Here is a 26,998-nt window from a genome sequence, read left to right on the forward strand (position 1 = left end):
TGAGTGAGTCAGAAGCACATGAGTTGTAAGAGCTTGAACTCCAGAGACCAGATCAGGCAAGACTGCTTAATACCATCACATGATCTGCCCTGAGGCACCCTGTATTTAATTAAAATAAGGAGTGGGGCGCAGCAGAGGCCAGAAGAGCACTGTTGTTCTTAGCGGGTGGAGCCAAGGGAGTTAAAAGTTAAACCTTGATTGCCTGGGTCTGTGAGAATTCAGCATGGAATGTTTCTCCTGTTTCCTGGGGTTGCTGCTGCTGCTGGCTGCAAGATTGCCTCTTGATGCTGCCAAACGTGAGTAACTGAGTTTCTGTGTTTAACCCGTTCTTTGTCAACTAAAAGGATGGATTGCCTGAAGTATTGTTACCTAAGCCAGAAGGGGACTTCCTGAATCTCCTCAGGAAACTTTCGTGCTCATTCATGTCTTCTGGAAACACTTGGGAATGTTGAAACCACAGCAAAATGTCTCCAGCTCCAGCTTTTGCTTCCGGCTCTTGGAAAGTAATAGCCACGCAGACCCTCTCTTAAGGAGCTTTTTTTTCCATTGCACTGGCCACCTCCTCTTGCCACACTCAGGGATCAGGGAGCGTGGAGGTGTGAGGGGAACAGTCTCTGGCCTGAGAACAAAGCAATGGCTCCCACGAAATTTGGTCTAGTTTCTATCCAGTAGCGTAGTCAGCTCAAATGAAATGAGGCCTAAAATCTAGATCTGCTCACTAATCATCCCAGCCCAGAAGCCGTTGCTAGTCTTGTTGAGATTTTTTCACAGACCTGCAGGAGCTCCTTTTCGAGTGAGGTTACTAAGAGAAGAGCCGAAGCCCTGGGTCTCAACTCTAGTCCCACGTTAGAGGTTGGAGATTTTCTAACCATGCTGAGAGGCTCGGATCGATGAAACCAGAATCTTTGGAGATGGGCTTAGAGCCTCCTTGCTTAAAAAGCTCCTCTTGTAATTGGAATGCAAAGCCAGGGTTTCAGTTCCCTGCACTTGTGTGTGGCCCACTTGTCTGTCCAGGGGATAGGTGGCTGTGGTGGCCCCCCACGCTCCTGCAGGTAGTGTGCAGTGGGAGAGGGAAGGTCTCCCAGAAGGTCCACCCCACCTCACTGCAACAGAATAGGGACATTCAGTGATGAACAGTCCGGGGGTCCTTAGGCACCTGGGTGTCTCTGCTTGACAGCTCAGACCCTGGAGCCTGCTTCTGATTCTGTGTCTCCCTCTCTCGCTACCCCTCCCGCACTTGCGCTCACGAGCGAACTCTCTCTCAAAAATAAACATTAAAAAAAAAAAAAAACACACTTTAAAAGTCCAGGGATCCTGATTGTGTCAGACCATTCCATGGGGTTTACAGGGTGGGGGGAAGATGGTAGGCATAGGGAAGGGGCCAGTGTCTACCTAGTGCCCGTGTGTAGCCACTCTGCAGCTATTGCACTTACATCACTCAAGTACTCATCCCCACAACCACCACCGAGGAGCAGATGGTCCTCTCCCTATTCCACAGGTGTGGGAACCAAGAGCCCAGGTTTTTGCACCTGCTGGGCCCACTTGTGTGTGAGCAGGATCCTGGACACATGGGCTAGGCGCCCACACAAACCCTCTTTTCTCTCCCCTTCCTCCTTGTGGAGGGAAAAGTCCTTTAATTAGGTTGTCCTTGCAGGGTGGGATCCCAGCAGGAATGCTGAGTCTAGAGAGAGGAAGAGGGGGAGCTGCTGGTACCCGTGGAGTGCAGGCGAGGTTCCCCAAGACTGGAAAGGCTCAGGAAGGGGTGAGGCTGAGAAGGGGCTGCTGGGGGCCACAGGGCCCCCCAGGTGAGGGTGAGGGGCAGGAACAGAGTGGCCAGAGGCACAGTCCATTTTCCTAGTGGCTGAGCTCTCAGGCTTGGGCTGTGCTGGTCCCCAGAGACACCAGCCCTGCCATCTCTTGTGACAGCGTCGGGGAAGAGGCACCCTGTCGTTGATGAGGGAGTCCAGACCAAGGATTTCACAGGGTGCCGAGGCTGGGAGGCTGGCACTGTGATGATCGTGTTTCCTAGACATGGAGCCTAGCCACAAAGAAGGCAAGTAACTTGCCCCAGGCTATACAGCAATTAAGAGGAAGAAAGCTCAAGCCAACCATGGTCCTTCCTGCTGTTGGACAGACTTGGGTTCCCTATCAGCTGTGGGACTGGGCCACAAGTGACTTAGCACCATTGAGCTTTCATTCCCTCATTTGAAAAATTGGGTAATGGGGTTCTTGTGACATTAGCTAACAGAAGGTGCTTGGGGTAGGAGTCCTACAAGGTAGCAATTGTATTACCTCAATGTAGCTCCCAGGACAGAATTCCTTAGAGTCTGCAGTCGTAGGAGATAGAGGGACAGAGAAGTTGACAGTCAATGGAGACCTGTGCCTAATTCTAGCCTTCTTTCCATCAGTGCTAATTTGTTCTGCTCAGTGAAACAGATTAGCCTGATCTTAAATATTGGCTGTGGGTTTGAGAAGAGTCCCAATTTATTAAGCAAAATGTAACAAAACCTGTCATTCCTGTCTTCACCTTGCCCTAGACTAAATATTCTGTCCAGAAAAAAATAAGGATGGGTAGAATTTACCATTGTATCAAACACCACGGGATTCCTTGCCCCTGGTAAAAAGGAGGCAAGAGTAGGTATCAATAAAGTTAACAGCCAACCTGGCCACCACCTGTCTGCTGGTACACACAGCAGAGGTTCTAGAGTGGAGACAGAAAAGCCACAGGGGTGCTGTGTGGGATCCATTTCCCTTCACTTCTAGCCCTGCCCTCCCCCCCCCACACACACCTCTTTTTTTCTTTTAAAACCTGCTTACTGTTAAGTATGTCTTATTTTAATTTTTTTTTTAATGTTTATTTTTGAGAGACAGAGTGTGAGCAGAGGAGGGGCAGAGAGAGAGGGAGACACAGAATCTGAAGCAGGCTCCAGGTTCTGAGCTATCAGCACAGAGCCCAACGCAGGGCTTGAATTCACAAACCATGAGTTCATGATCTGAGCCGAAGTTGGACACTTAACTGACTGAGCCACCCAGGTGCCCCGAGTGTCTTATTTTTTTTTTAATTTTTTGTAATGTTTATTTATTTTTGAAAGAGACAGAGCAAGAGCAGGAGAGGGGCAGAGGGAGAGGGAGACACAGCATCTGAAGCAGGCTCCAGACTCTGAGCTGTCAGCACAGAGCCCAATGCGGGGCTTGAACTCACAAACCATGAGATCATGACCTGAGTTGAAGTCGGATGCTTAACCATCTGAGCCACCCAGGTGCCCAAGTGTGTCTTATTTTTAATTTCACCTCTTGAGGTCCTTGTAAAGTCACATGCAGTTTTAAGAAATAATGCAAAGAGATTCCCCTATACACTTTATCCCATTTATCCCAATGGTAATATCTTGCAAAATGATTATACAGTGTCACAGGCAGGGTATTGATACTGATACAGTCAAAATACCAAACTATTCCAACACCACAAGGGGCCTTCATACCCTTTTAAACCTACAACCCTTTCCTACCCCACCTCCTGCTCTGGTAATTGCTAATTCATTCTCCATTTTTATAATTTTGTTACTTCAAAGATGTTATATAAAGGGAATCATTACAGTATGTAATGTGAGGGTATTGGGTTTTTTTACTCAACATAATTTACTGAAGCTGTTGCATGTGTCAGTAGCTCTTTTTTATCACTGGGTAGTGGTCCACAGTATAGGATATGCCACAGTTTAAACATTCTCCCATTGTGGGACATCTGGATTGTTCCAGTTTGAGCCACTATGAAGAAAGCTGCTACGAACATTCACGTACAGGTTTTTGTGTGATGATAAGTTTCCATTTCTTTGAGACAAATGCCTAAGAGTACAATTGCTTGGTTGCATGTTAGTTGCATGTTTAGTTTTACAAGGAACTGCCAAACTGTTATCCAGAGTGGCTGTACCATTTTATGTTCCCACCAGCAATGTATGAGTGATCTGCTGTCTTTAACCCATGCCTGCGTTTGGTATGTTACCATTTTTTATTTAGTCATTTGGATAGGTGTATAGTAACATCCCATTGTATTTTTAATGCACATTTCCCTACCGTTTAATGATACTGGACATGGTTTCATGTGTTTCTTCTGTCATCTGTACATTCTCTTCAGTGTAATATTTGTTCAGGTCTTTTATCCATTTTTAAATTAGATTGTTTTTTAATGTTGAGTTTGGGGAATTCTTTATATATTCTAGATATCGGTCCTTTATTGGAAATGTGGTTTGCAAATATTCTCTCCTAGTTTGTAATTTGACTTTTCATTTTCTTCACATGATATTTCACAGAGCAAAAGTTTTTCATTTTAATGAGGCCTAACTTATCTCTTTTTTTCTTTTATGGATCATGTTTTTAATGTCAAGTCAAAGAATTCTTGCCTAGTGTAGAGACTGAAAATTTCTCCTATGCTTTTCACTTTTTCAGAGCACCATTCATTGAAAAGGCTGTCTTTCGAAACTCCATTGGGTTGTTTTTGCATCTCTGTCAAAAATCAGTAGGGTGTATTTGAGTTGGTCTATTTCTACATTCTCCATTCTGTTCCATGGACTTGTGTATCTATTCTCTGTCACTCTTTTAAGTTTGTATTTTTCCTTCACTGCTGACATTTAAAATCAGAGGAGAAACCCATGTTTTGATTATGTTTCCGGAAACACTGGCTTTCTCTCTGGATCTGAGGAAGAAGAAGACTCTTTGGAGCATTGAGAGAAATAGGTCCTGGGAATCAAAAGATGTGAATCTTCATTTCCACTCCATGAAAGGTGACCTGAGTGAATCCTGTCACTTCTCTAGGCCTGAATTTCTTCATCTATAAACCGAAGTGATTTGAACTAATGTTAATTCTTTCCACATTGAGTATTATAGTACTCCATGACTCAATTCAAATGAATATCCACTTATAAACATTGATTGATAAACCTGCCTTCACCTAGTATCTGTTTCCAAATAAAAACAATCTCACAGAATCACAAGACATTTGGGTTTTGTCTTACTTGTTTTTTCTCTGATTTGGAGGTCTTGAGAAGACCTGGCCTGAGGTTACACAGCCTGTTTAGTAACAAAATCAAGACTAGAAACCAAGTTTTATAACATTCACCCATTGTGAGACATCTGGATTGTTCAGTATTCATTTCAATATTCTTTTCCATTCCATCCGCCTCCCTTATAAGATGGAAACAACAGGCTGTTCCCTCCACCTACCAAAAAGGAGAAATAAAAGACAGAGGTTAGTGGCATCCATTCAAAATGGCTTCTCTTAGCACCTACCAAATACCACACCTTCTGAAAGTTCTCTTTCAGTATTTAAGAGAAGACGGGATTTCTAGTCCAGATGACACAAGACCGTATGAATTGATGAGAGGAGAATTTAAGCCAGTGTATGATTAGGGGCTGGCTGTGAGTTATAGACAATTAAGCTTTTGGTTGTGAATAACAAAATACTAAAAGGGTTTGAGCAAGATATATGTTACCTCAACCAGTACAGATGCAGGCAAGGCTAGATAGATAAAGAGCTCAACAGCATCAAGAACTCTTTTTGCATCCTCAGTGTATTGGCTGCTTCAGATCTGTGCCCTCATGATTAAGTATGGCTATCACAGCTCTGGGCCTCACATTATATTACCAACTCCCAGATCACTTCTGATGTGAACAAAAATGGAGGCTGTTTTGTTTTGTTTTGTTTTATTTTATTTTATTTTATTTTATTTTATTTTATTTTATTTTATTTTTTATTTTATTATGAAGGAGGAAAACCTTTCCCAGAAGCCCTCAGAAGACTTCCTGTTAGCTCTGAATGGCCAGGTTCTAATCACCTGCTCCTGCCCATACTGTAAAGAAAGCTAGGAAAGTGAGCCTTTGGAATTTTGAACTGTTAGAATAGAAGCTCTGTAACAAGGTGGGGAGGACAAGCAGGGGTGCAGGCTGGAATGGCTGGTAGGTAGGCAACCAACAAATCTGCTACAATCCTCAAAGAAAGGAGAGACCACGTGAACCCTGGAATTGTCAGGCAAGGCCAAAAGACCAACTCAAGATGAGAAAGAATTTCAAAAGAATTAGAATTTTGTAAAGCCTGGAACAACCACACAAAAGGATATAGCTAATAAGTCAGAAGAAGAGATAAACTCAAAAAATAACCTCATAATAATAAAAAAAAAGGAACAAGGAACAGATAGGACAAATGGAAAAAGAACAAGATGGTAGATTTAAATCCCACAATATCAATAATTACATTAAATGTAAAATGACCTAAACATGCTGAAGATTAAAAAAAAAACCCAATATGTTGTCTATAAGAAACCCACTTCAAATAAAAAAACATAAATCAGTTAAAAATAAAAGGGTAGGGGCCACCTGGGTGGCTCAGTCGATTAAGCATCTGACTTCAGCTCAGGTCATGATCTCACAGTTGTGTGAGTTCGAGCCCCGCATCGGTTTTGCACTGACAATGCAGAGCCTGCTTGAGGTTCTCTCTCTCTCTCCCTCTCTCTCTCTGCCCCTCCCCTCTTTCTCTCTCTCAAAAATAAACTTTTAAAAATCTTATAAAAAAATAAAAGGATGGAGAAAGATGTACCAGTTAATCACTAAACATTACTATCAAAGAGTTCTTCAGACAAGGAATATTACCAGACATAAAGGGCAATTCCTACTGGTAAGAGGATCAATTCATGAAAAAGACTGCACAATTCTAAACCAAGCTTCAGAATACATTCAGCAGGGGTGCCTCGGTGGCTTAGTCAGCTGAGCATCTGACTCTTGATTTTGGCTCAGGTCATGAGATCGAGCCCTGCATCAGGCTCTGTGCTGGGCATTGAGCCTGCTTAAGATTCTCCCTTCTCTCTCTGCTCATTCTCTCTCTCTCAAAAATAATAAATAAGCAAAAAGTGATAGAACTGAAGAAATTGGCAAATCCCATAATTATAGTTGAAGATTTCAACAATCCTCTCTGAGTAATTGAAATAACAAGTGGACAGAAAATCAGTAGGAACATAGAAGTCTCAAAAAGCATTATCAGTGTGCCTGTGTGCTCATTCGGTTAAGCGTCTGACTTTGGCTCAGGTCATGCTCCCATGGTTTCTGGGTTTGAGCCCCGCATCGGGCTGTGTGCTGACGGCTCAGGCCTGGAGCCGGTTTCACATTTTCTGTGTCTCTCTCTGCCCCTCCCCCACTTGTGTGTGGTTCCTCTCTCTGTCAAATAAATAAATAAACATTTTTTAAAAAGCTTAAGCATTGTCAACCAGCTCTTAACGTAAATGATATTTAAAAACCAACAACCATAGGGGCACCTGGGTGGCTGAGTCATTTGGGCATCAGACTTCGGTTCAGGTCGTGATCTCACGGTTTGTGAGTTCGAGCCCCATGTCAGGCTCTGTGCTGACAGCTCAGAGCCTGGAGCCTGCTTTGAATTCTGTGCCTTCTTCTCTCTCTGCTCCTCCCCTGCTCATGTTCTCTCTCCCTCTGAAAAATAAAGATGAAAAACAAAAAACAAAACCCCCAACAACTGTAGATTACACATTACATATGGAACATTCACCAAGTCAGACCATATACTGAGCCGTAAAAAAATTAGATCGCTCAACAGTGGGCTCTCCAGTACTAGTATGCATCTCTTGAAAACCTGGAGGCATTCCTCATCCTGGCATTCTTTTAGCCAAGAGAACATTTATCATTGGCAGCAGTGTTTTCCTAATTATATTGTATCAAATCCAATATTCAGAGACTATGTACTGAGAAACCAAATAATAGCTAAGAAATACTAATTTTCAAAAATTTTCCTTTGAATTTTACTCATTTAAACTTCAGAAAGAGGATATGATTAGTTTTATTTAAGCTATTTCCAGTAGAAATTAAAAAACAAAAACAAAAAACAGGAGTGCTCGGGTGTCTCAGTTGGTTAAGCGTCCAACTTCGGCTCAGGTCACGATCTCACAGTTCATGAGTTTGAGCCCCACATAGGGCTCTCTGCTGTCAGCTCAGAGACTGCCTCAGATCCTCTGTCCCCCTCTCTCTTTACCCCTCCCTGCTCACTCTCTCTCTCTCCCCCTCTCTCTCAAAAATACATATTAAAAAAATTTTTTAATACAAAAATAACTTCTATTTGTTTGACATATTGGAAATATCAAGTATTACTTTCCAAGCTTATGAAATGAAAAATTGTTTTATTTTAAGGTAAGTACTAAATGAAGAATGAAATAGACAAAATAATTTGTTTTTCAAATATTGATATAGGATTTCATGATGTGCTGAGCAATGAAAGAACTTCTGGTTATATGAGGGAGTACAACCAACTCAATGGTTGGTCTTCAGATGAAAATGAGTGGAATGAAAAACTGTATCCAGTGTGGAAAAGGGGAGACTCGAGGTGGAAAAACTCCTGGAAAGGTAAATCAGAAGATTCAAGGCAAACAACTATCATTTCCTATCTAAGTCAGTCTCATAGATTGTAGACTTGGAGATCCCATGGCTTGTGTTGCTTCCATGAACTACAGTACTCTAGTAAGTGGGAGGAACCTGAATTTAGCAATCTTTATCTGAACATGATCACTTTCTAAGTCACACACAAAAAAGTTTAATTGCCTCAGAAACTGGTAAGTTTGTAGTTCTTGGAAGATTTTGGAGAGCAAGCAGGTTTAGCCTCAAATCTATTTACCTAATATGGGAATGGTCCTCTTCAGAAGATCAGAGACTCTGGAGTAGTTTTGACCATCTCAAAAGTGTGGTTTATGAGAAAGTGAGTATCTTGCCATTTGCATGAAAGAATGAGTCCTTCTGAGTTTAAAAAATACAAACCTTTAAAACTTGTTTTTGTATAATCAAACAGGTTTTTTTTTAATTTTAAGTAAATGTTCTTTCTATGCTTAGATAATTCTTTAATTGGTTTGACTTTTTTTTTTTTTTTTTTTTTTTGTCTTCTAGAATGTTGTGCTCTGAAAGCAAAAGTTAGGAATCCAGAAAATAATTGATCGTAAAGAGGCATAAAAATGGGAGGGTGCCTGCTGACTCAGTAGAGCTCAGGACCCTTGATCACAAGAGTCACAAGTTCACAAGGTCACAAGTTCAAGCCCCACACTGGGTGTGGTCCTTATTTAAAAAAAAAAAGGACAAATATAAAATAAAATAAAATAAATTACAATAAAATAAAATACAATAAAATCAAGGCATAAGGATGCTCTGGTCCTTATTAGTGGATTTAACTCTTCTTTGTTTACTTATCAGTGAAAGGAAAAAGGTGCTTGATCATTAAGCTGCACTTTTTTATGTCCTAGGTGGCCACGTGCAGGCGATTCTGACCAGTGATTCACCAGCACTTGTGGGCTCTACTATAACGTTTGTGGTAAACCTGGTATTCCCCAGATGCCAAACGGAAGATGTCAGTGGCAACATAGTTTATGAGAAGAACTGCAGAAATGGTAAGGAATGTTACTCATGCCACAGGAACAGGCTAGTTCTCCTATTGGAGACCTACCTCATAAACCTAAAGGCTCACAGGTACCTCTGTACGTGCAAGATGCTATTATCTCATGTCACCCCCTACTCAAATTGGGTAACAGGGAGGGGTTCCCACATCAACATTAGCCAAACCCACTTGAGCAAACAAACTAATGGCTTTCTGCCTCCTGGAACTTTCTTCAAAAGTTACATTATCACGCTCAGCCTTCTCTTAGTGTCTAGTTGATTAGCCAGAAAATACATTGTTGATTCTCAGATTTTGGTTTGATTACTTGGAATTCTTTTGGCTACTCAGAGAATAGCCAGTTTGACAGATGTTTACTGATGAGATTAATTTCTGCTCACAAGTATCACTTATGCAAATGTGTGGCTAACACAAATGCTCAGATGTGTATATTTTGGTTTTGCTTTGCTCTTAAAGCAGGTGAGCTCTTTGTACATGTTAAAGAGCACAAATGAACACAAATGCATCAAGGGAAATTATCTTGAGAACTGCACAGTCTCAAAAACTCTGAGCTAATTACTGAGACTCTTTGATCATTGACAAGACTGTTAAATGCACTTATGATCTGATTTATTTATTTATTTATTTATTTATTTATTTATTTATTTAGAAAGAGGGAGCTTGTGTGAGTGCAGGGGTAGGGGAGAGGGACAGAAGGAGAGAGAGAATTCCAAGCAGGCTCTGTGCTGACAGCATGGAGCCGGTTGCAGGACTCAATCCCACAACCCTGGGATCATGACCTGAACCAAAACCAAGAGTTGGACGCTTAACTGACTGAGCCACCCAGGCGCCCCATGATCTGATTTTATTACTTACAACTTCTAATAGATTGTCAGTGTGTTCATTCCTTATTATTTATCATCTTCCTATTAGGAATTGTACATTAGATTCTATACAAAAAGGGTTTGATATTTTTAAACTGTTAAGTGCTTAATATTTTGTAGTAATTTTTCTCTTTTCTAAAAAAGCTGATTTATATGAATATTTCAAATGACAATCTATCTCTCTGAGCATTTTTATATAAAGGAGTCTCAGTGACTTATGAAAATGTTTATATAATATCTATTACCATGAAAAAGAACTAGGGGATGGGGCGCCTGGGTGGGTCAGTCGATTAAGTGTCCGACTTCGGCTCAGGTCATGATCACAGGGTCCATGAGTTTAAGCCTCGCATCAGGCTCTGTGCCCACAGCTCAGCTTCAGATTCTGTGTCTCCCTCTCTGTCTGCCCCACTCTCGCTTGTGCTCTGTCTCTCAAAAAAAATGAAGAGATGTTAAAAAAAAAAATTTTTTTAAAGGAACTAGGGATCTTTGAGGAAAATACTAATTCCAGGTCGAGGACAGGGAAAGTACCAGGTGAGCCTGCCCCAAAGTGCAGAAATGCTCAAGGACCAATGGAGACACATCACAAGGACACAGGAGCTAGCTTGAAGGGACTCTCACTAGCTATTTGGGACAATTTAAGAATTAAAAAACAATAATAGATTAATAAATAAAAAGTTTCTTCAAAAACGTCAGTGACATAAAAAACCAAGAGGGTGAGGAAACTATTCTAGGTGAAAAGATATTTACCATAACCTGTTTAAAATGAAATATGTTGGGACACCTGCCTGGTTCAGTCAGTAGAGCATGCAAATTTGATCCTGAGTTCAAGCCCCGCATTGGGTATAGAGCTTACTTTTAAAAAGAAAAGAAGAAATATATCATATATACAAAAAAGTTGAAATCAGGGTATACTGAGTACACAAATACCTTCTACCTAGACTCAACAATTGTAACTTTTTTCCATATTTACTTCTATTTTTTTTTTCTGATCATTTGAAGAGACAAAATAGCCACATGTTGTATGTGACCCTTGATTAGACTTTAGTAGGAGTTTAATGATACTGAGGTTATGTAGGAGAATGTCCTTATTTTTAGGAGAAGCATGCCAAAATCTTTAAAAGTAGAGAGTCATTTGATGCCAAATGACTCAGGAAAGAAAAAAAGAAGAAGCTACAGAAAGCAGTACCAACATAAAAAGATAAAGAAAGCATCCTTCCGTTTGGTTTGAATACAGTTGTGATTCAGAGAACCAATATTAAAAATAAATATATTGTGATATCTCTAGATTGAACCTTTCTAAATAATTGATTTAGATGAAACTTTTACTGAAATGTAACCTATCTGCAGGAAACAGGCATACATATGCATCACCAGATGAATTCTGAATTTTAGGGTTTTAGTTGTCCAACTGTATTTATATTTATGAAAAATAGGAAAAGATGTTTAATTCAGTGATGAGCATTGAGCATTCTGAGCCCACATGACAAGCCCGGCTTGTGTCTTTCTCTGTTTAGATACTGGTCCATCTTCTGACCAGTATGTTTACAACTGGACGGAGGAGGTTGACTCGGGAAATGGCAACAGCCCAGGCCATCATAACGTGTTCCCTGACGGAAAGCCTTTCCCTCACCACCCCGGATGGAAGAGATGGAATTTTGTCTACGTCTTTCACACACTTGGTGGGACTTTTTACAAAACTCCCTTATCTGCTTCTTTACTTTCCCTTTAAAATTTCCTTTTTTTTTTTTCTTTTCTTATTCCATAATCAAGAATTCTAACACTAAGAGTTTCACAACAGTTACTTTGTTAACTTTTCTTAGCTGGGGTGGAGGGTATGGAATAAAAATAAAATCTTCTTTAGCCTTAGCAAATCTTTGGGACACTATAGAATTGAAAGATGGAAAAAAAACGAATTCAGCTTTCTTTTTTAAAATAAAACTACTCAATTTATTTCTGTCTAAAACAGCAATATGAAAAAATATTAGTATTTCTTTGAATGGCACACAGATGGGCATTTGATTTTTTCTTTTTTTTTTTTTTTTGTCAAGAGAATTTTTAAGAAGGAAACTTATGCTCTTTATAGGAAATTTGGAAAATACAGAAAAGTACAAATGAAAAATGCAAAGTATATAATTAACACCAGATGTTACCACTGTTAACACAATGGTGGGTTTTTTTTTTTTGCTAGTATTTCTTAAGATTATACTGTATACACATTTTTGTTGAGTATCATGAGCATTTGGCTATTATTAAAATTATGTACATTATTTTAACGACTGCATAATATTCCATTGTGTAAAAATAACATAATCTAACTACTATTCTTCTTTGACATAGTCTACCTTCTTTTTTTTTTTAAGCACAAATGTTATCCACTTTTGTTTTATTATTGTTGAAATGATTGTTTTTAGGAGGAGCAAATTTAGGTTATAATTAGCAAAACCGCTAAGTTCTTAGTTAAAAACATCACCAGGTCCCACCTTGCTCTGACGTACAAAGACTGCTACCAATCCTACAGGCTCTAAATTTCTAAATGTTTTGTCTTCATAAATTAGAGAAAGTTTCTTTGTCCAATTAACTCATTTATAAATCAAAACAAATATTAACAATGCACATCAGTTTAATGAAGTACAAAATATAGATCAAATATTATGCCCATCTAGTTAAATCAGGGGATTGAAGGCTGGCTTTGTTTCACTGTCTTCACGGCCCTGGCAGTCAACTCACCAAATGTCATCATTTCTTTGACTTTACCATTTGCATGGAGTCGTGTATGCTCACTAACACTCCATTCTCTTCTTAGCCCAGTTAACATCCATTAATTTAGCTAGTTAGGATGTCTTTATTAAAAATCAGCTCTCAGCCCAGAAATTGCCATTTTTCTAACAAGACTTTTGAATTTCCATATTCTGATGCCTCTGAGTTAACTGGTAATCTCCTTCAACTACCAAGTGCTTCTGTGGTCTTTCAGTGCCCAGGCTAACATTTTCCTCATGTATAACTAACTCCCCAAGAGATACCTTCTTCCCCTACAACCTCCAACAGAACTACCCCTGCATTTCAAGATAAAGGGGATCCCACATCACATCTCCCTGAGAAGATTAGTGTATTTTTCTGATACCTTTGACCATGTGACAAATATGGTCCTTAGTCATCCCCACAAGCATCCATCTTACCATCTCTGTTGTTCCAATCACACATCTATGCTGGGTGCCTCAATGGGATTAGAAAAACATCCCTGAATCCTGAAGGACAGAAATTACCTTCACTAGCTAGCCAGTGGTAGTTAGATTTACGTGAGGGCTGGAGAAAGAAAAAGAGTGAGTCAGGAGTGTCCTAGGAATGTGTTTATAGAACCACTGCATTATTTTTTATACTCTTTTTAATCACTTACTGACTGCATTTTTATACATGAATACTATTAGAAAGTGGAAGAGTCTAGTCCCCTAAAAAAAAAAAAAGCGGCTCAATAATAGAGCTGAAATAGTAATATTGTTACAACAATAAGGTAGATTTTTGGATAATTTGTTTTAACTCCCTTGGACACTTTTCTATGGGAAACATATGTATTTCAAGTGCCTGATCACTTATAAAAACTTTTTTCTTTGTAAACTAAGGACTAACTGTATTATCCCACCAAACAGCTCTTTTCATTTTGACCAACTACATACAATTATATTTATTTAGTTGTGGGTTTGTTATAGAAGGTTTTACATGAAATAAGCACTATCTTCCTTTCTGAACCAGTTAGGACCACATCCCCATCCTGTTTTTCTTTTTCCAGAGCACTCTCTAAGTGGCAGTCACAAGTCGTTAAGAAACAACAACTTCCTAAAATGATCATGTAATGTGCCAATAACTAAAAATTTCCATCTTTTCAAAGGTCAGTATTTCCAGAAATTAGGACGGGGTTCAGCAAGAGTTTCTGTAAACACAGCCAATGTGCCACTTGGCCCTCAACTTATGGAAGTAACTGTTTATAGAAGACACCGACGGGCATATGTTCCTATTGCAAAAGTGAAAGATGTGTACGTGGTAACAGGTGAGTCGTGTGAACTCTAACTGATGGTGAAGCACTTAGTTCTGGTGACTAGTTCGTTAAGAAAGAGTTAGAGCCAAGTGTTCTGGGTTAGGTTGTGATTCATATAGGTTCCTTCCCAGACTTATCTATTATATTGTACCCCATCTATGTTTCCAGAATAACTTGGGAAAACTTGTGTAGGAAAAGGGAAAATGATGCTGAATTATCCCTAATTTTAATTTTTTAACCTGAAAACATTATTGAAGTCATCCACTTAAAATCAAGCAATCATGTGTTCTTTCTATTTTTGGGTATATTTTTTAGATCACATTCCTGTGTTTGTGACTATGTACCAGAAGAATGATCGAAATTTATCTGATGAAACCTTCCTCAGGGACCTCCCCATTATGTTCACTGTCCTGATTCATGACCCCAGTCACTTCCTCAATGAGTCGGCCATTTACTACAAGTGGAACTTCGGGGATAATACTGGTCTGTTTGTTTCCAACAATCCAACTTTGAATCATACATATGTGCTCAATGGAACCTTTAACCTTAACCTCACTGTGCAAGCTGCGGTGCCTGGACCCTGTCCTTCACCTTCACCCAAACCTCCAAAACCCACCTCTTTTCTACGTAAGTGTTTCCAGGTGATCTTTGAGTGGGGGGAGGGGGGTTCCTTAACACCTAAGAAACACACACACACACACACACACACACACACACACACAAGAACATAGGTTACATAATTACATCACTAGCTTAAAGGATTGTGTAGAAATTCTGCAGTGATGCCATTCTGTACCTGTTATTCTTTAACTGCTTTATCACCATTTTAAGCTGTTAGAATAGAGAAAACAGGAGAGCATGTTTAAAGTCATTTTGCAAGTAGAATTTCATGACTTGTGTGCAGTTCTTTGAACTTCCTAATTTGTACTGGTCCTCGTTATGTGTAGAGATGCTTTCCCGGTCTGGCCCATCACATTTCTGTTACTCTCCCATTTTTTCTAGCTATGAGAGGACACCTTGTCCCCTTATAAACATTCAGGCCATCCCCACTTCCAATCTCCTCCCTGCCCTGCCCACATCCACCTAGTGTCCCATGAAACACAGCCATGCTTGAAAGTAGTTTCCAAATGGCCCAAGAAAGAATGTACCTTGAGAGTATTTCTCAGTGAGCAAGCTGGACAGACTCCAGACATAAAAATTGTTCTGGATATAAGGCATAATTAATTAAATCCCACGCTCTACTGATAGTATATAAGGACATTCAGGAAGTTGTTAAGAGTCTACTTTGGAAAGTGTTAGCTTGCATCTGATGCCCCATCCTACCCTACATTATTACATCTTAGCATAACTTTATCAGGGGAATGGTAATAGACTGGCATCCCCCTCACTGGTCACAAGAGGGCGCCATCCCCAAGCCCAGAGGAAATACTCCATCACGGCGTCTAGACTTGTTGCAATTCTTTTTTTTTTTTAACCAAATAATAAGCGTTATAATAGTGTGTTATTAATAAAATGAAATCTTGTTAAGTCTCTGGCCTACCTAAATCAAGACAATACAAGTCATTACTGATTTTGATTCATTCTTCTTTGAAACGTTTTAAATTACAAAATTAATGCATGCTCCTTAATAAAAATTCAAGCGATAGAGAAGTCTAGAATAAAAGTGAAAGTCCCTATTCACATTCTCCTCCCAAGCATTAACCCTTGTTAATAGTTGAGAGCGTTTCTTTCCAGATCTTTCTCTATGCATCACGAACATATTCTATAAATATACATAGGTGTTGTTGGTTTGATTTTTATGTAAATGAGCTCATGCTATATATATGGTTCTGTAATTTGCTTTTCTGCACTTAACAAACATCATAGATCTCGTTCCCTTGTCAGTTCATATAAATATAATTCACTTTATTCAATGGCTACATAGTATTTCGTTGTAGGTATAAATACAGTATGTAAGTACATAGGGTGTATAAATGTATAATTTATTTAACCATTCTCTTATTGACACTTGATTAGGTTAATCCTAATTCCAGTTACAAATATAACTGCACTGAACAAATCTAATCATATAGCTTCATTCTGGTATTTCTGTAAGAATATCTTTTTCTATAATTATTGACGATCTTCTTTATAAGTAAGGAGACCAGGTATAAAATTCAAAATAAATTGTAGATGCCTGTAATTTTAGAACTGTCCAGAAATTCCTAAATGGTAAAGGATGTAATGTTAGTTTATTTAACATTCATTTTTTTAAGTTGCATTTTTATTAAGCTGTTTTTCTTAGAATATATTTATATCATACAGTATTTATAAAAAAAAAAAATATGTTTTAAGTCACTGAAAGGGTATTTCAAATTTTTGTTATTATTTCCATAGGTTGGATCACTAGATATAAGGTAGTAACCTTATGAGTTAGTTACATTTTATAGTAAAGGGAAGCTTCACTATAAAGCCTGGCTTTATCTAATTGGTCCTTTAATTATGCCTTGATTTTACAGATACATGGATATAGACTTGACCTTATAGATATGTCTACAAAATTCCATATGCGTTTTTACAAGCATTCTACCAAAGGTAGAATCCTTAACTTTTGTCATTTGGGCGTTTTTTAAAAGAAGTTTTATTTTAAAAGATGGCAGGGTCATGATTCCATGTTCTAACTTGATAATTTCTGCCTGTTAAGGGGTCCAGCCATCTTTAATACCCAACACAAAAGAAATCTCTTGCTGTGTCTCTTTTCCAAAGTGTGTGCCATGCAGCAGTTGTTTCCAGAGAAGCTCTGGGAATCACTCAGAGAAGGCCCTCTGAACAAAGGAGAGTCACAGGGCACATCCATCTACCCACTAAAGGCTCAGAGGAGCCCTCGAGAAATCTCCCAACCAGCTTCATACCTACATGTCACTACGTTAGGGTGCAACTCGTCTGAAGTTCTGATGCCCTTCCCACCCCCCAACTAGGTTCACTTTCATGCCTTTTGAAATTTTCATTATCCTATTTTCCTTCCAGTCTTTTTATTTTAGTAAAGGAATACCAACACCATAATTAGAGCTTTTAAAATTGCGACTAATAGAGCATTAAATTCTTTGCCTTAATCATGTTCGACAAGTCATTTTCTTTTTTCAATGTTTATTTATTTTTTTTGAGAGAGTGTGTGTGTGCACAAGCAGGGGATGGGGCAGAGAGAGAGGGAGAGAGAATCCCAGGCAGGCTGCACACACAGCACAGAGCCCAATTCAGGGCTCAATCTCACGACTGTGAAATCATGATGTGAGCCGAAATCAAGAGTCACCTGCTTAACTGATTGAGCCACACAGGTGCCCCTGGGTTATTTTCAAAGTGTCTGGTGTTCATTCCTTTCCTTCCCCACACCTCAGCCCATCAATTGCTACAAGACTTTTAGAATGTAAGCTTTGGAGCTATGAAACACCCAAACAGGAAAAGAACTACCTTTCTCTTTGTTGCTTGCTTCTTAATCTCTTTTGCACCAAACTTCCCATCTGTAATTATGTATCTATATATGTTATAGCATATCTACATCTAAATAGATGTATGGAGACACAGCTTGGGACAAGGAAACATATTTATTAAGGACTTCCTATATGGCAAGCATAGTTCAACCTCAGTGGATCAGGAGGTGTTGTTCCTATTTTATAGATGAGGAAATTGAAGTAAGGACAAGTTAAATGATGTGCCCATGGTCTCAAACAGCCAAAACCAAGAGACCTGAAGTCGAGCCCAGAACACCTGCCTCAAAAATTAAACTGTGCTTTTATCAATTACGGCCTGCTTGATTTAATCATGATTGCTGTATCACACATTTTAATATGGCTTCTACCTTTCATTTGATTCCTGTGTTTCAAGAAGATACAGGATTTGGTTTACTTATATAAATTAATAATTATAATGCCTCAAAGCTTTCACATCTACATGAACCATTACATGGTTCAAATTTCTGCAGTGATTTGATAGTATAGAACTCTTGATGTTTTTCTAAAGGGCAGGTAGATGTTTAAATTTTTGGTTGTCATGTACCTGTTTATATTTTTGGTTATTATGAATTATGTACGTCTTTTACATTCTCAGCAACTAATCTAAAATCTTATTCCAATCTCCAGCATCAGCTAATGACAACCCTCTGGAGCTGAGGGAGAGTCCAGATGAAATGTGCCAGATTTACAGATACGGTTACTTTAAAGCCACCATCACAATTGTAGGTAAGAGCAGCAGGGGGAAGGATGTTAGAATCTACCTTGGGCCACCCTCCTGCTCTGCTGAGTCTGGAGAGATGGGGGCAGGGGCACCCACTCTGTTCAAGGTGACATCACATGTGCCCAGGCAAAGACTCTACTAGTGTCTAGATTCCCACCTGTGTCCCTGGCCTTCCTTAGACATTCTGGTGGAAATGAGCCCAGCATAAGGCCCACATGCTAAGGAGCCTGATCCCCACACTGTGGAGTCCAGAAATTTGAATGAAGGTGCTTTGAAGAAAGGGCAGTAGCAAGTTTCCAAACATCCACTTTGTTCCTCTAGCTGATTTCACAAAGTCAAACTTCTCGTGTGTAAGAAAGGGCCACCAGAGATGGCTGTGCACCATGGGCACTGCCCACAGGTACCCCACAGAGAAGACAGGTGGGGGCTGAAGCCCAAGTTGTGCACGTGGGGCTGAGAGAAGGTGGCCAAGGCCTGAGCCTGAGCACTACATCTTCCCAGGAGGTAGCTTTTTCTGAAATTCTTGCCCAGAAGGAGTGCTGCCTTCTGACACATCCACAGACTCCAGAAATGAAGAGCTGGGTTGGAACGAAGAACAGTTCAGTTCAGTTCAGTTCAAGCTATGGGGTAGATTCCTAGGTCTGGTGTGCTTCTGGTACGGGGAGAAGGCTGTGTCTCCTCCATTTTGTGTGGCTTTCTGGTTTATTAGGTAACAGTTTGGTTTGGCATCTGTTGTATTTTGATTTGTTTTTCTCTGGGGGCTGTTTTGTTAGAGGGAATTCTAGAGGTTAACATCGTCCGGATGACAGATGTTCTGATGCCCGTGCCACAGCCTGACAACTCCCTGATGGATTTTGTCGTGACCTGCCAAGGAACGTGAGTACATGTCAGCCAGAGGAGCGGGTCAAGGCCTGAGCAAAGGCCTTAACGCCGTCTCCCCTTCCAAGCTGATTTAGATTCCTGATTTATCAGTCAGCCACGACAAGGAAGGGCCGTATGAGGCGCTCTGACGTGCACAGTTTTGCTCGAGTTAAGCAATGCTCATTACCTTTAACTGTTGATGAAATTGAATAATAATGATTGATTGAATACTTAACTGTGTTCTTAACATCTTATATCTGTTTTCATATTGAATCCTTACCCAATCCCGAGTCTCCTCATTTTACAGATGGGCCCACTGTGGCACACAGTGCCCCAAGATGGTGGGTACCTGCAGAGCATGGTTCATAGGCTGGGACCTGGCTCGGAACCCAGCTCTTAGGTCCCTGAGGCCCCTCTGAGTGGTGGGGAAACCAGTGTGGAATGGCCATGTCCTAGTGATAATTAATAAGAAGGGACAGATAAGAAGCTTGGGAGAGGGGAGGGATGAGGATGGCAGAAAATTGGGAAAAACCTAACGGAGGAATGAAGCCAGCTGAGAAGAGTGCTTGTCCTCCATGCCACCCATGCCTCACTAGCCCCAGCATCAGAGCTTGGTCTCTGCTTCCGGGAAGGCCACTCATGGGTGACACAGTGGCTAAGACAGTAATGCATGGCCACTTTGTCTCATGGTTGTCAAACCTCACTTATTCAAGTCCCAGATCCACCTCTGCTTGTGTGACCCGGGGCCAGTCTCTCCCCTTCCTGAGCTGGTTTGTCACCTGCTACACTAGGCTAATCTTACTTTCTTTATCAGGTCATTGAAAGGAATAGGCAAGGTCATGTCACACATCTGCAGCTCTGTGCCTTGCACGTAGTAAATACTGCATAAATAGTTCCTGTTGCTGTCACTGTTGTACCTCTGCAGGGACCCAGGCAGGGCCAGCTCTGGCATTTAATAATATATTTGCCAAACACCTAAGCTGTCTGTATCTGCAGGCATTCTAGGAAGCTCAGATGTGGAAGAATGACTTAGACTTCACACAGTTTCCAACAGCCCCTTGCCTTGGGGGTCATGATTTCTTTCTCCTCCACCCCCAGGGCCACACCTTTCTGAGGATACAGGGGAAGGAGTAGCTCACACCCAGGCTTTTTAGGAATAAATTATATGTGACAATTTGACATCATATAGTTTGATATTCTTATATTGTATGCAAGAATAAAATAATAAAGTGAAATTCAGTTTTATAGATGCGTAATGATTGTGATTGTCCCTTCTAAACTGATATGACATCTCTCTCCCTTGGTGCCATTTGTACCCTCAGAATCCCCACAGAGGTCTGTACCATAGTTTCTGACCCGACCTGCCAGCTCGCCCACAGCACAGTGTGCGACCCTGTGGATGTGGACGTGGCTGGTATGTGCTTGCTGACCGTGAGAAGAGCCTTCACTGGGTCTGGGACATACTGTGTGAACCTCACCCTGGGTGATGATACCAGTTTGGCCCTTACGAGCACCCTCGTCTCTGTCCCTGCAAGAGGTAAGTTTTGTTTTATGTTGTATGAACATTTCATACTGCAGGTACAGTGTGTGTCTCATAATAAAGCCATTCAAGTCTTTGTTGTCACTGTTTGATATTCAGTGCAAAAATCATTGAACTATCGTTAATGTGGATTTCAGAACTGGCATTAAAGTCCAACAGCAAATCTACTTAGGGCAGGGATGAGAGAGAGAGAGAGAGAGAGAGAGAGAGAGAGAGAGAGAGAGAGAACGAGAGAGAGACCCAATGAAATAATGAACAAAGGAAAATCGTTTGATGAAAAAAATCAGCTGTGATCATGGACCAGTAATAATGGGATACGATCACTGCATGTTCAAAGAGATTTATGTTTCAAGGGAAAAGTGTAAAGCCCAACATCAAAAAATAACAATGTTCTTCAATTAAACTATAAAAGGGGGAGACTTGTGTCATGTTTTCATTAGAATCCACCTCGGCAAAGACATGAAGCCAAGAAGAAAAATGAGAAACCAAGTGGACTCCTGGCTCCTTTCTAACTTGCCATATGTCTCCTCTTTCCCTTCCCAAATTCTAGCAAGCATTACAGCGTGACAGTGACAAACCAACCTAAGTAGTCCTCACACGTTCACCAGCAAATCTCCTCTCCTCTCTGCCCCCTACTGCCTGGAGAGCTAAAATGGTAGCAGAGTGGACTAAAGGATTTCTTTGAGAGATGTTCATTTACTGGTGGCTTCTAATTTTCCCCAATCACAAATTAGAACTCCACCTGGTGAGCCCAACTGAATTTCACTTGTAATCGACTTTGTTAAAAGATACTGCTTTATCTCCTAGAAGAAATGCTTTGTGGTGGAATGGAAAGAGAGATTAAATTGTGTACACATTACAGCACTTACTTTGCTCCTTAATTTGAATCTTGCCAGGTACAATCTAATGACTAACTCACAAAGAACTCCTTTAGTGGGGGGCGCCTGGCTGGTTCAGTTGGTTGAGCGTCCAACTCTTGGTTTTGGCTCAGGTCATATCCCAGTGTTGTGGGATTGAGCACCGCATCAGGCTCCATGCTGGGCGTTGAGTCTGCTTGGGATTCTCTCTCTCTCCCTTTGCCCCTCCCCACACCTCACACGTGCTCGTTCGCTCTCTCTTACAAACAAAAACAAAAAACCAGACAAACAAACAAAACAACTCCTTTGGATCTGGAGCCTATCTCATAAGGTAAAATGTACTGAAATATATATTTGCTCATTAACCATATAAAAGGCAGCTTTAACTTCCTTGAAAGAAGAGCTTAAGTAGTCATACATATAATTATTTGTATGAGAGCTTACAGTTGGTGAGATCTAAAGTATAGATTTAAAAAAAAAAACAAGGATACAAAGGTACCCTGCTTCCTCCAGGACAAGATGCACTGGGACCGGGGTGGAGAGCGGGGAGGGCAGGGAAGAAGGAGGCATGCTGGAGGCCCTGGACCCTAGTGAGCCCCTGTCTTCAAAACTATTGCCTCCAGGAGATGCCACAGTTACTCCTCTTGTGCTGCTGTGGGGTTTTTTTAGAACAACGTTTTAGGGTCATAACCTATTCTATGAAGCTTCCTCAGTGCTAGCAAACCCCTGTTCTCTTATCTGGATTAGATGTTTAGATGTTTGCTTTCCTTTAATTCTCCTTGCAGTGAGTGATAACTTTAGGTGACCTGAGCCATTTTCAAAATCTAAATAAAGGAAGCTCAGAAAGAGAGCCTTTAATCCAGTGGGGATTGTAACTTGATGGCTTGGGTTTCAAAGTTGGAATTTCAGAAATATCCTTGTTCAAAGGCAAACCCATATACTTTGAGCAGAAATGACTTTTATTCATTGATCCCATGAACATTTGTGAAGCACCTGCAATTCTTTCAACAAATATTCATTGAGCATCTACTCTGTGTCCAACAGAGATCTAGACAGGAGATACACAGTTCCAGACAAGTGAGGGATCAGATGAAGAAGATTCCCGTTTTTGTGGGCAGAAAGAGCCAACAAATAAGATGACATTGTGAAGAGGGGTGCCTGGGTGGCTCAGTTGGTTAAGCATCTGACTTCAGCTCGGGTCATGATTTCACAGTTTATGAGATCAAGGCCAGCATTGGGCTCTGTGCTGACCTGCTTCGGATCCTCTGTTCCCCTGTGTCTCGGCCCCTCCCCCATTCTCTCTCTCTCTCTCTCTCTCTCTCTCTCTCTCTCTCTCTCTCAAAAATAAATAAACATTAAAAAAAAAGAAGAAGAAGAAGAAGACACTGTGAAGAAAATAAAACCAGGTGGGGACATGGAGAGTAATAAGTATGGGAGAGAAAGGGGTCAAGGTCAGCTCTCTAGATTGGAGGTCAGGGAAAGTCCTGCCCACCCAGCAGCATCTGCTTGGTGAAGGGCCTCCTTTGAACTGAAACCTGAATTTCAAGAGTGGGCAGCCCATTTAGATCATTGTAGACCAGTGGTAGGGCTTGGGTCTTATTCTGTGTGTGAGGGTAGCCACCGGCAAGTTTGAAGCGTGATCTGATTGATGCTTTTAAAGATCATTCTGACTGCTGAGTGAAGCAAGGATCCCTGGAAGGTAAAAGTGGAAGCAGGTACACAAGAGGTCCTCTTGGGGAGAAGGCTGGTGGCTGGGACTGCAGTGGTGGCTGAGGAGATGGAAGAAAAATAGATAAACCCCAATCATACTTTAGTGGTAGTGATGAGACTAGTTAATTTGCCAGTTTCCAGGAATACAGAGAGTACATAACCCCTGTTGTGTGGCTCTTGTAATCTAGTGGGAGAGAAACATGGGTAAAGCAGTAATTGCAACACAATGTGATCGAGGCAGAGGAAGAGAGGCAGGTAGAGGAGTGACACAGCCAGGTGTCGTGACCCAGTGCCCTCATGAATGTCTGGAAGGCACCCTGAGGGGTGAACACTTGAGAGGAGCCAGGGGAAGGACAGTCTTAGCAGAGGGCATGGGGATTTGTAAGAGCACGGGGAGGATAGGCAACTCCCAGGATTTTTAGAACCGCTGGAAGGGAGGTGGTGGGAGATGAGGCCAGAGGAGTGGCCAGGAGGGGCATGGAGCCCTTCACCTTGTGGGTGCTGCAGGGTCAGCTGAGACCTGAGCAGGTGTCTCCAGGACATGACATCTCTCTTCGGAGCCCTTTAACACGGTGTTCCAGACATGCTAACTCATTCTCTAAATGGAAGATAACCTGACCCAAAGACTATGTATTATTTAATGGAAAAGATTACTGAAAGCCCAGAGGGAGCCACGTATCTTCTGATAGCCACTTTCCTCATTTATTTAATTGCATTATGAGTAGCATGTCCTCTAGGTGGAAGATGTCACTAATACTGTCTTGCTTCTGTTTTAAGACCCAGCTTCCCCTTTAAGAATGGCAAATGGTGCCCTGGTCTCCGTTGGCTGCTTGGCCATATTCGTCACTGCGATCACCCTTTTGGTGTACAAGTAAGTTGCTGCTTTTAACACTTTAAGTTCCCATAGTATACTGTCAAAACTTCTGCATATTTCTGCATAAATGGGCCATTTTCCCTATTTTTTGCTTTTAAACATTCTGTGTAGGCGAGGAAAATCTTCCATTGAATGATGAATACCAAACTAGATTATTAATTTTTCTATGGTTTATTTTTAATCCTCAAAATGCTACCAGACATGAGTAACTACAAAATTGTGTCAGCTTAATGTTTAACATATAATCGCAAATTATAGTAGGCAGGCATATTTCTTGCATGAAGAAGGGAAAATAACTATACTTTCATAAGACATCAGTGTTTTAAAAGCTGTGGATTCGGTTAAATGGAATTAACCCTTTTACACTTGGCATGTAAGATTGTAGAAAGTAACAGTTCCAGCTGGAGATCTATTTTTAATCTGTCTAACATGTTGTTTTCAGAAAACGCAAGGGATACAAACTGATAGAAAACAGTACTGGGATCGTAGTCAAAGGCAATGGCCTCAGTGTTTCCCTCAACCGTGCAAAGGCCATGTTCCGCCCTGGAAACCAGGAAAAAGATCCACTGCTCAGTCACCAACCGGGAATTCTTTAACTCTTCAGCTTTATTTCTGACCAACAGCTTACTCCAGTGCCATTTATGTGAGCTGTGCCAGAATCGATGACTATTAACTTTTTTCCCTAAAAATTATTATTAGAATATATATTGTGGCTTAGGGAGGTCCAAAGGTTTTTTGGGGTTTTGTTTTGTCTTGTTTGTTTGTTTGTTTGTTTGTTTGTTTTTTATGGGCTAAATGACATTTTAGAGAAGTAGAGAGGAATTATACTGCGCACAACCTCAGCCATGTTACAGAACTGATAAAACCAGTTAGCAGTGCTTTTTTTTCATTATGATGTATGTTTCAGTTATAATGTGTTAGGTGATTAGTGGGATAGATACACTCCAAAGAATAGGGGGAGAAGATACTATTCATTAGAGTCTTGCCTAGGTTCACTGGAAGGAGAGGCTGGACACTTTCTAGCTATCCGTATAACCAAATGCATAACTCCAATGTATTCCTGTCCTTAAGATCATGTTCCAACCTAACTGAATTCTACTTCAATGAACATGCATGAGCTCCCAGCAAAACAGTAACAAGCCAAACATGCTTCTTATACTAAAAAATGTGTATATACTAATCTCATAAATAGGTGTGAATATTTTTGTGACAACCTACCTTGCCCAGGTGTGTAAAGGAATGGTATTCACCCAAGGGGTACCTGGGTGGCTCAGTCGGTTAAGTGTCCGACTTTGGCTCAGGTCATGATCTCACGGTTCATGGGTTCGAGCCCCACGTCAGGCTCTGTGCCAACAGCTCAGAGCCTGGAGGCTGCTTCAGCTTCTGTGTCTCCCTCTCTCTCTCTCTCTGCCCCTCCCCCACTCATGCTCTGTTTCTGTCTCAAAAATAAATAAACATTTTAAAAAAGTTAAAAAAAAAAAAAAAGGAATGGTATTCACCCATTTATTCCATGGAAATTTATTTAGCACTTTCTGTGTATCAGGCATGTTGCTAGGTACCCGGCCCTGCACTCAGAGTGTTTACATTCTTGTGTATATATCTGGATTTCTGTACACTCTGGTGCATGTATTTGAAATTATACATTATGATTTTCCAAAAAGGAGGCCCATGCTTTTCCTATTGGTTTTCCTATTTAAATGATATAGTAACTTGATCAGTAAGGGTTTTACCTCCATTTGTAACTAAAACTACCATATGTCAGACAAGGCATTCTTTTTCTCTCCTTCCTGAAAAATAAAGTGTGAAAAGAAATAAGATCTTAGAATTGTAATTATTTTTCCAATTTGTTGTTTGCCTTTCTATTGCATTATAGTTTTGACACATAAAAAGCTGTTTAATGCTGCCCCATGGAGTACTGATAATTTCATAAGTATTTTATATTTAAAAATATATAGGGTATGTTAAACTTCAATAAATTTAATATATAAATGTATATAATCAGATAAATCCAAAAAAAAAGATTTTCTGTAATTGTTCTGGATTCTTTAAACAGTATTAAATTAAAAGTAAAGGCAAGGAAAGGGAGAGGGGAAAATGGGTGATGGGCATTGAGGAGGGCACTTGTTGGGATGAGCACTGGGTGTTGTATGTAACAATGAATTATGGGAATCTACCCCCAAAACCAAGAGCACACTGTATACACTGTATGTTAGCCAACTTGACAATAAATTGTATATAAATAAATAAATAAATAAATAAATAAAGGCAAGAGGATAGTTCTAGGTCACAGATCAGCAAACTTTTTCTGTAATGGGCTAGGGAACAAATATCTTAGGCTTCATGGGCCATATAGTTTCTGTTGTAACTACTCAGTTCTGTTCTTGCAGCACAAAAGCGATCATATATGTAAATGAAAGAGCATGCTGTGTTCCTGTGAAAGCATATTTACAAAGGCAGGTGGTAGGAAATTTGGCCCATGGGCCATAGTTTGTTGACTAATGTTCTAAACTAAAAAAGACCAAAGAGACACAGCAACCAAAAGAAATTTAGGAATCTAGACTGCATGTTAGCATCAAAAAAACAAAACAAAACAAAACAAAAACCAGTTAAGATATTCCTGTGACAACTGA

The 26,998-nt window shown here is 40.5% G+C and overlaps 1 protein-coding gene across 2 annotated transcripts; it reads left to right on the forward strand.

Moving 5' to 3' along the window:
• GPNMB (glycoprotein nmb) lies at nucleotides 1-26,183 on the forward strand. Of its 2 annotated transcripts, XM_049642897.1 has the most exons (11): nucleotides 3-296; nucleotides 8,239-8,391; nucleotides 9,276-9,419; nucleotides 11,802-11,966; nucleotides 14,171-14,329; nucleotides 14,633-14,944; nucleotides 18,433-18,531; nucleotides 19,300-19,402; nucleotides 20,710-20,924; nucleotides 24,272-24,365; nucleotides 24,811-26,183. In XM_049642897.1, the coding sequence occupies exons 1-11, from the start codon at nucleotides 224-226 to the stop codon at nucleotides 24,962-24,964; spliced, it is 1,671 nt and encodes a 556-aa protein (XP_049498854.1). In that variant the 5' UTR covers nucleotides 3-223; the 3' UTR covers nucleotides 24,965-26,183. The 2 variants fall into 2 exon arrangements, with proteins under 2 accessions (XP_049498855.1, XP_049498854.1); XM_049642898.1 differs by lacking the exons at nucleotides 24,272-24,365; nucleotides 24,811-26,183 and adding an exon at nucleotides 21,478-22,203 and having other exon boundaries at nucleotides 1-296.
• The last annotated feature ends 815 nt before the right edge of the window (nucleotides 26,184-26,998 follow it).

Source organism: Panthera uncia, chromosome A2 (assembly GCF_023721935.1).
Source record: "Panthera uncia isolate 11264 chromosome A2, Puncia_PCG_1.0, whole genome shotgun sequence".
Classification (NCBI taxonomy): domain Eukaryota; kingdom Metazoa; phylum Chordata; class Mammalia; order Carnivora; family Felidae; genus Panthera; species Panthera uncia.

Excerpts from the sequence above, each read along its gene's own strand:
- GPNMB (XM_049642897.1), top strand. The coding sequence starts at position 224 with ATGGAATGTTTCTCCTGTTTCCTGGGGTTGCTGCTGCTGCTGGCTGCA. Across the intron at positions 8,392-9,275 it reads GTGGAAAAACTCCTGGAAAG|GTGGCCACGTGCAGGCGATT; the intron begins GTAAATCAGAAG and ends TTTATGTCCTAG. Across the intron at positions 14,330-14,632 it reads AGATGTGTACGTGGTAACAG|ATCACATTCCTGTGTTTGTG; the intron begins GTGAGTCGTGTG and ends TATATTTTTTAG.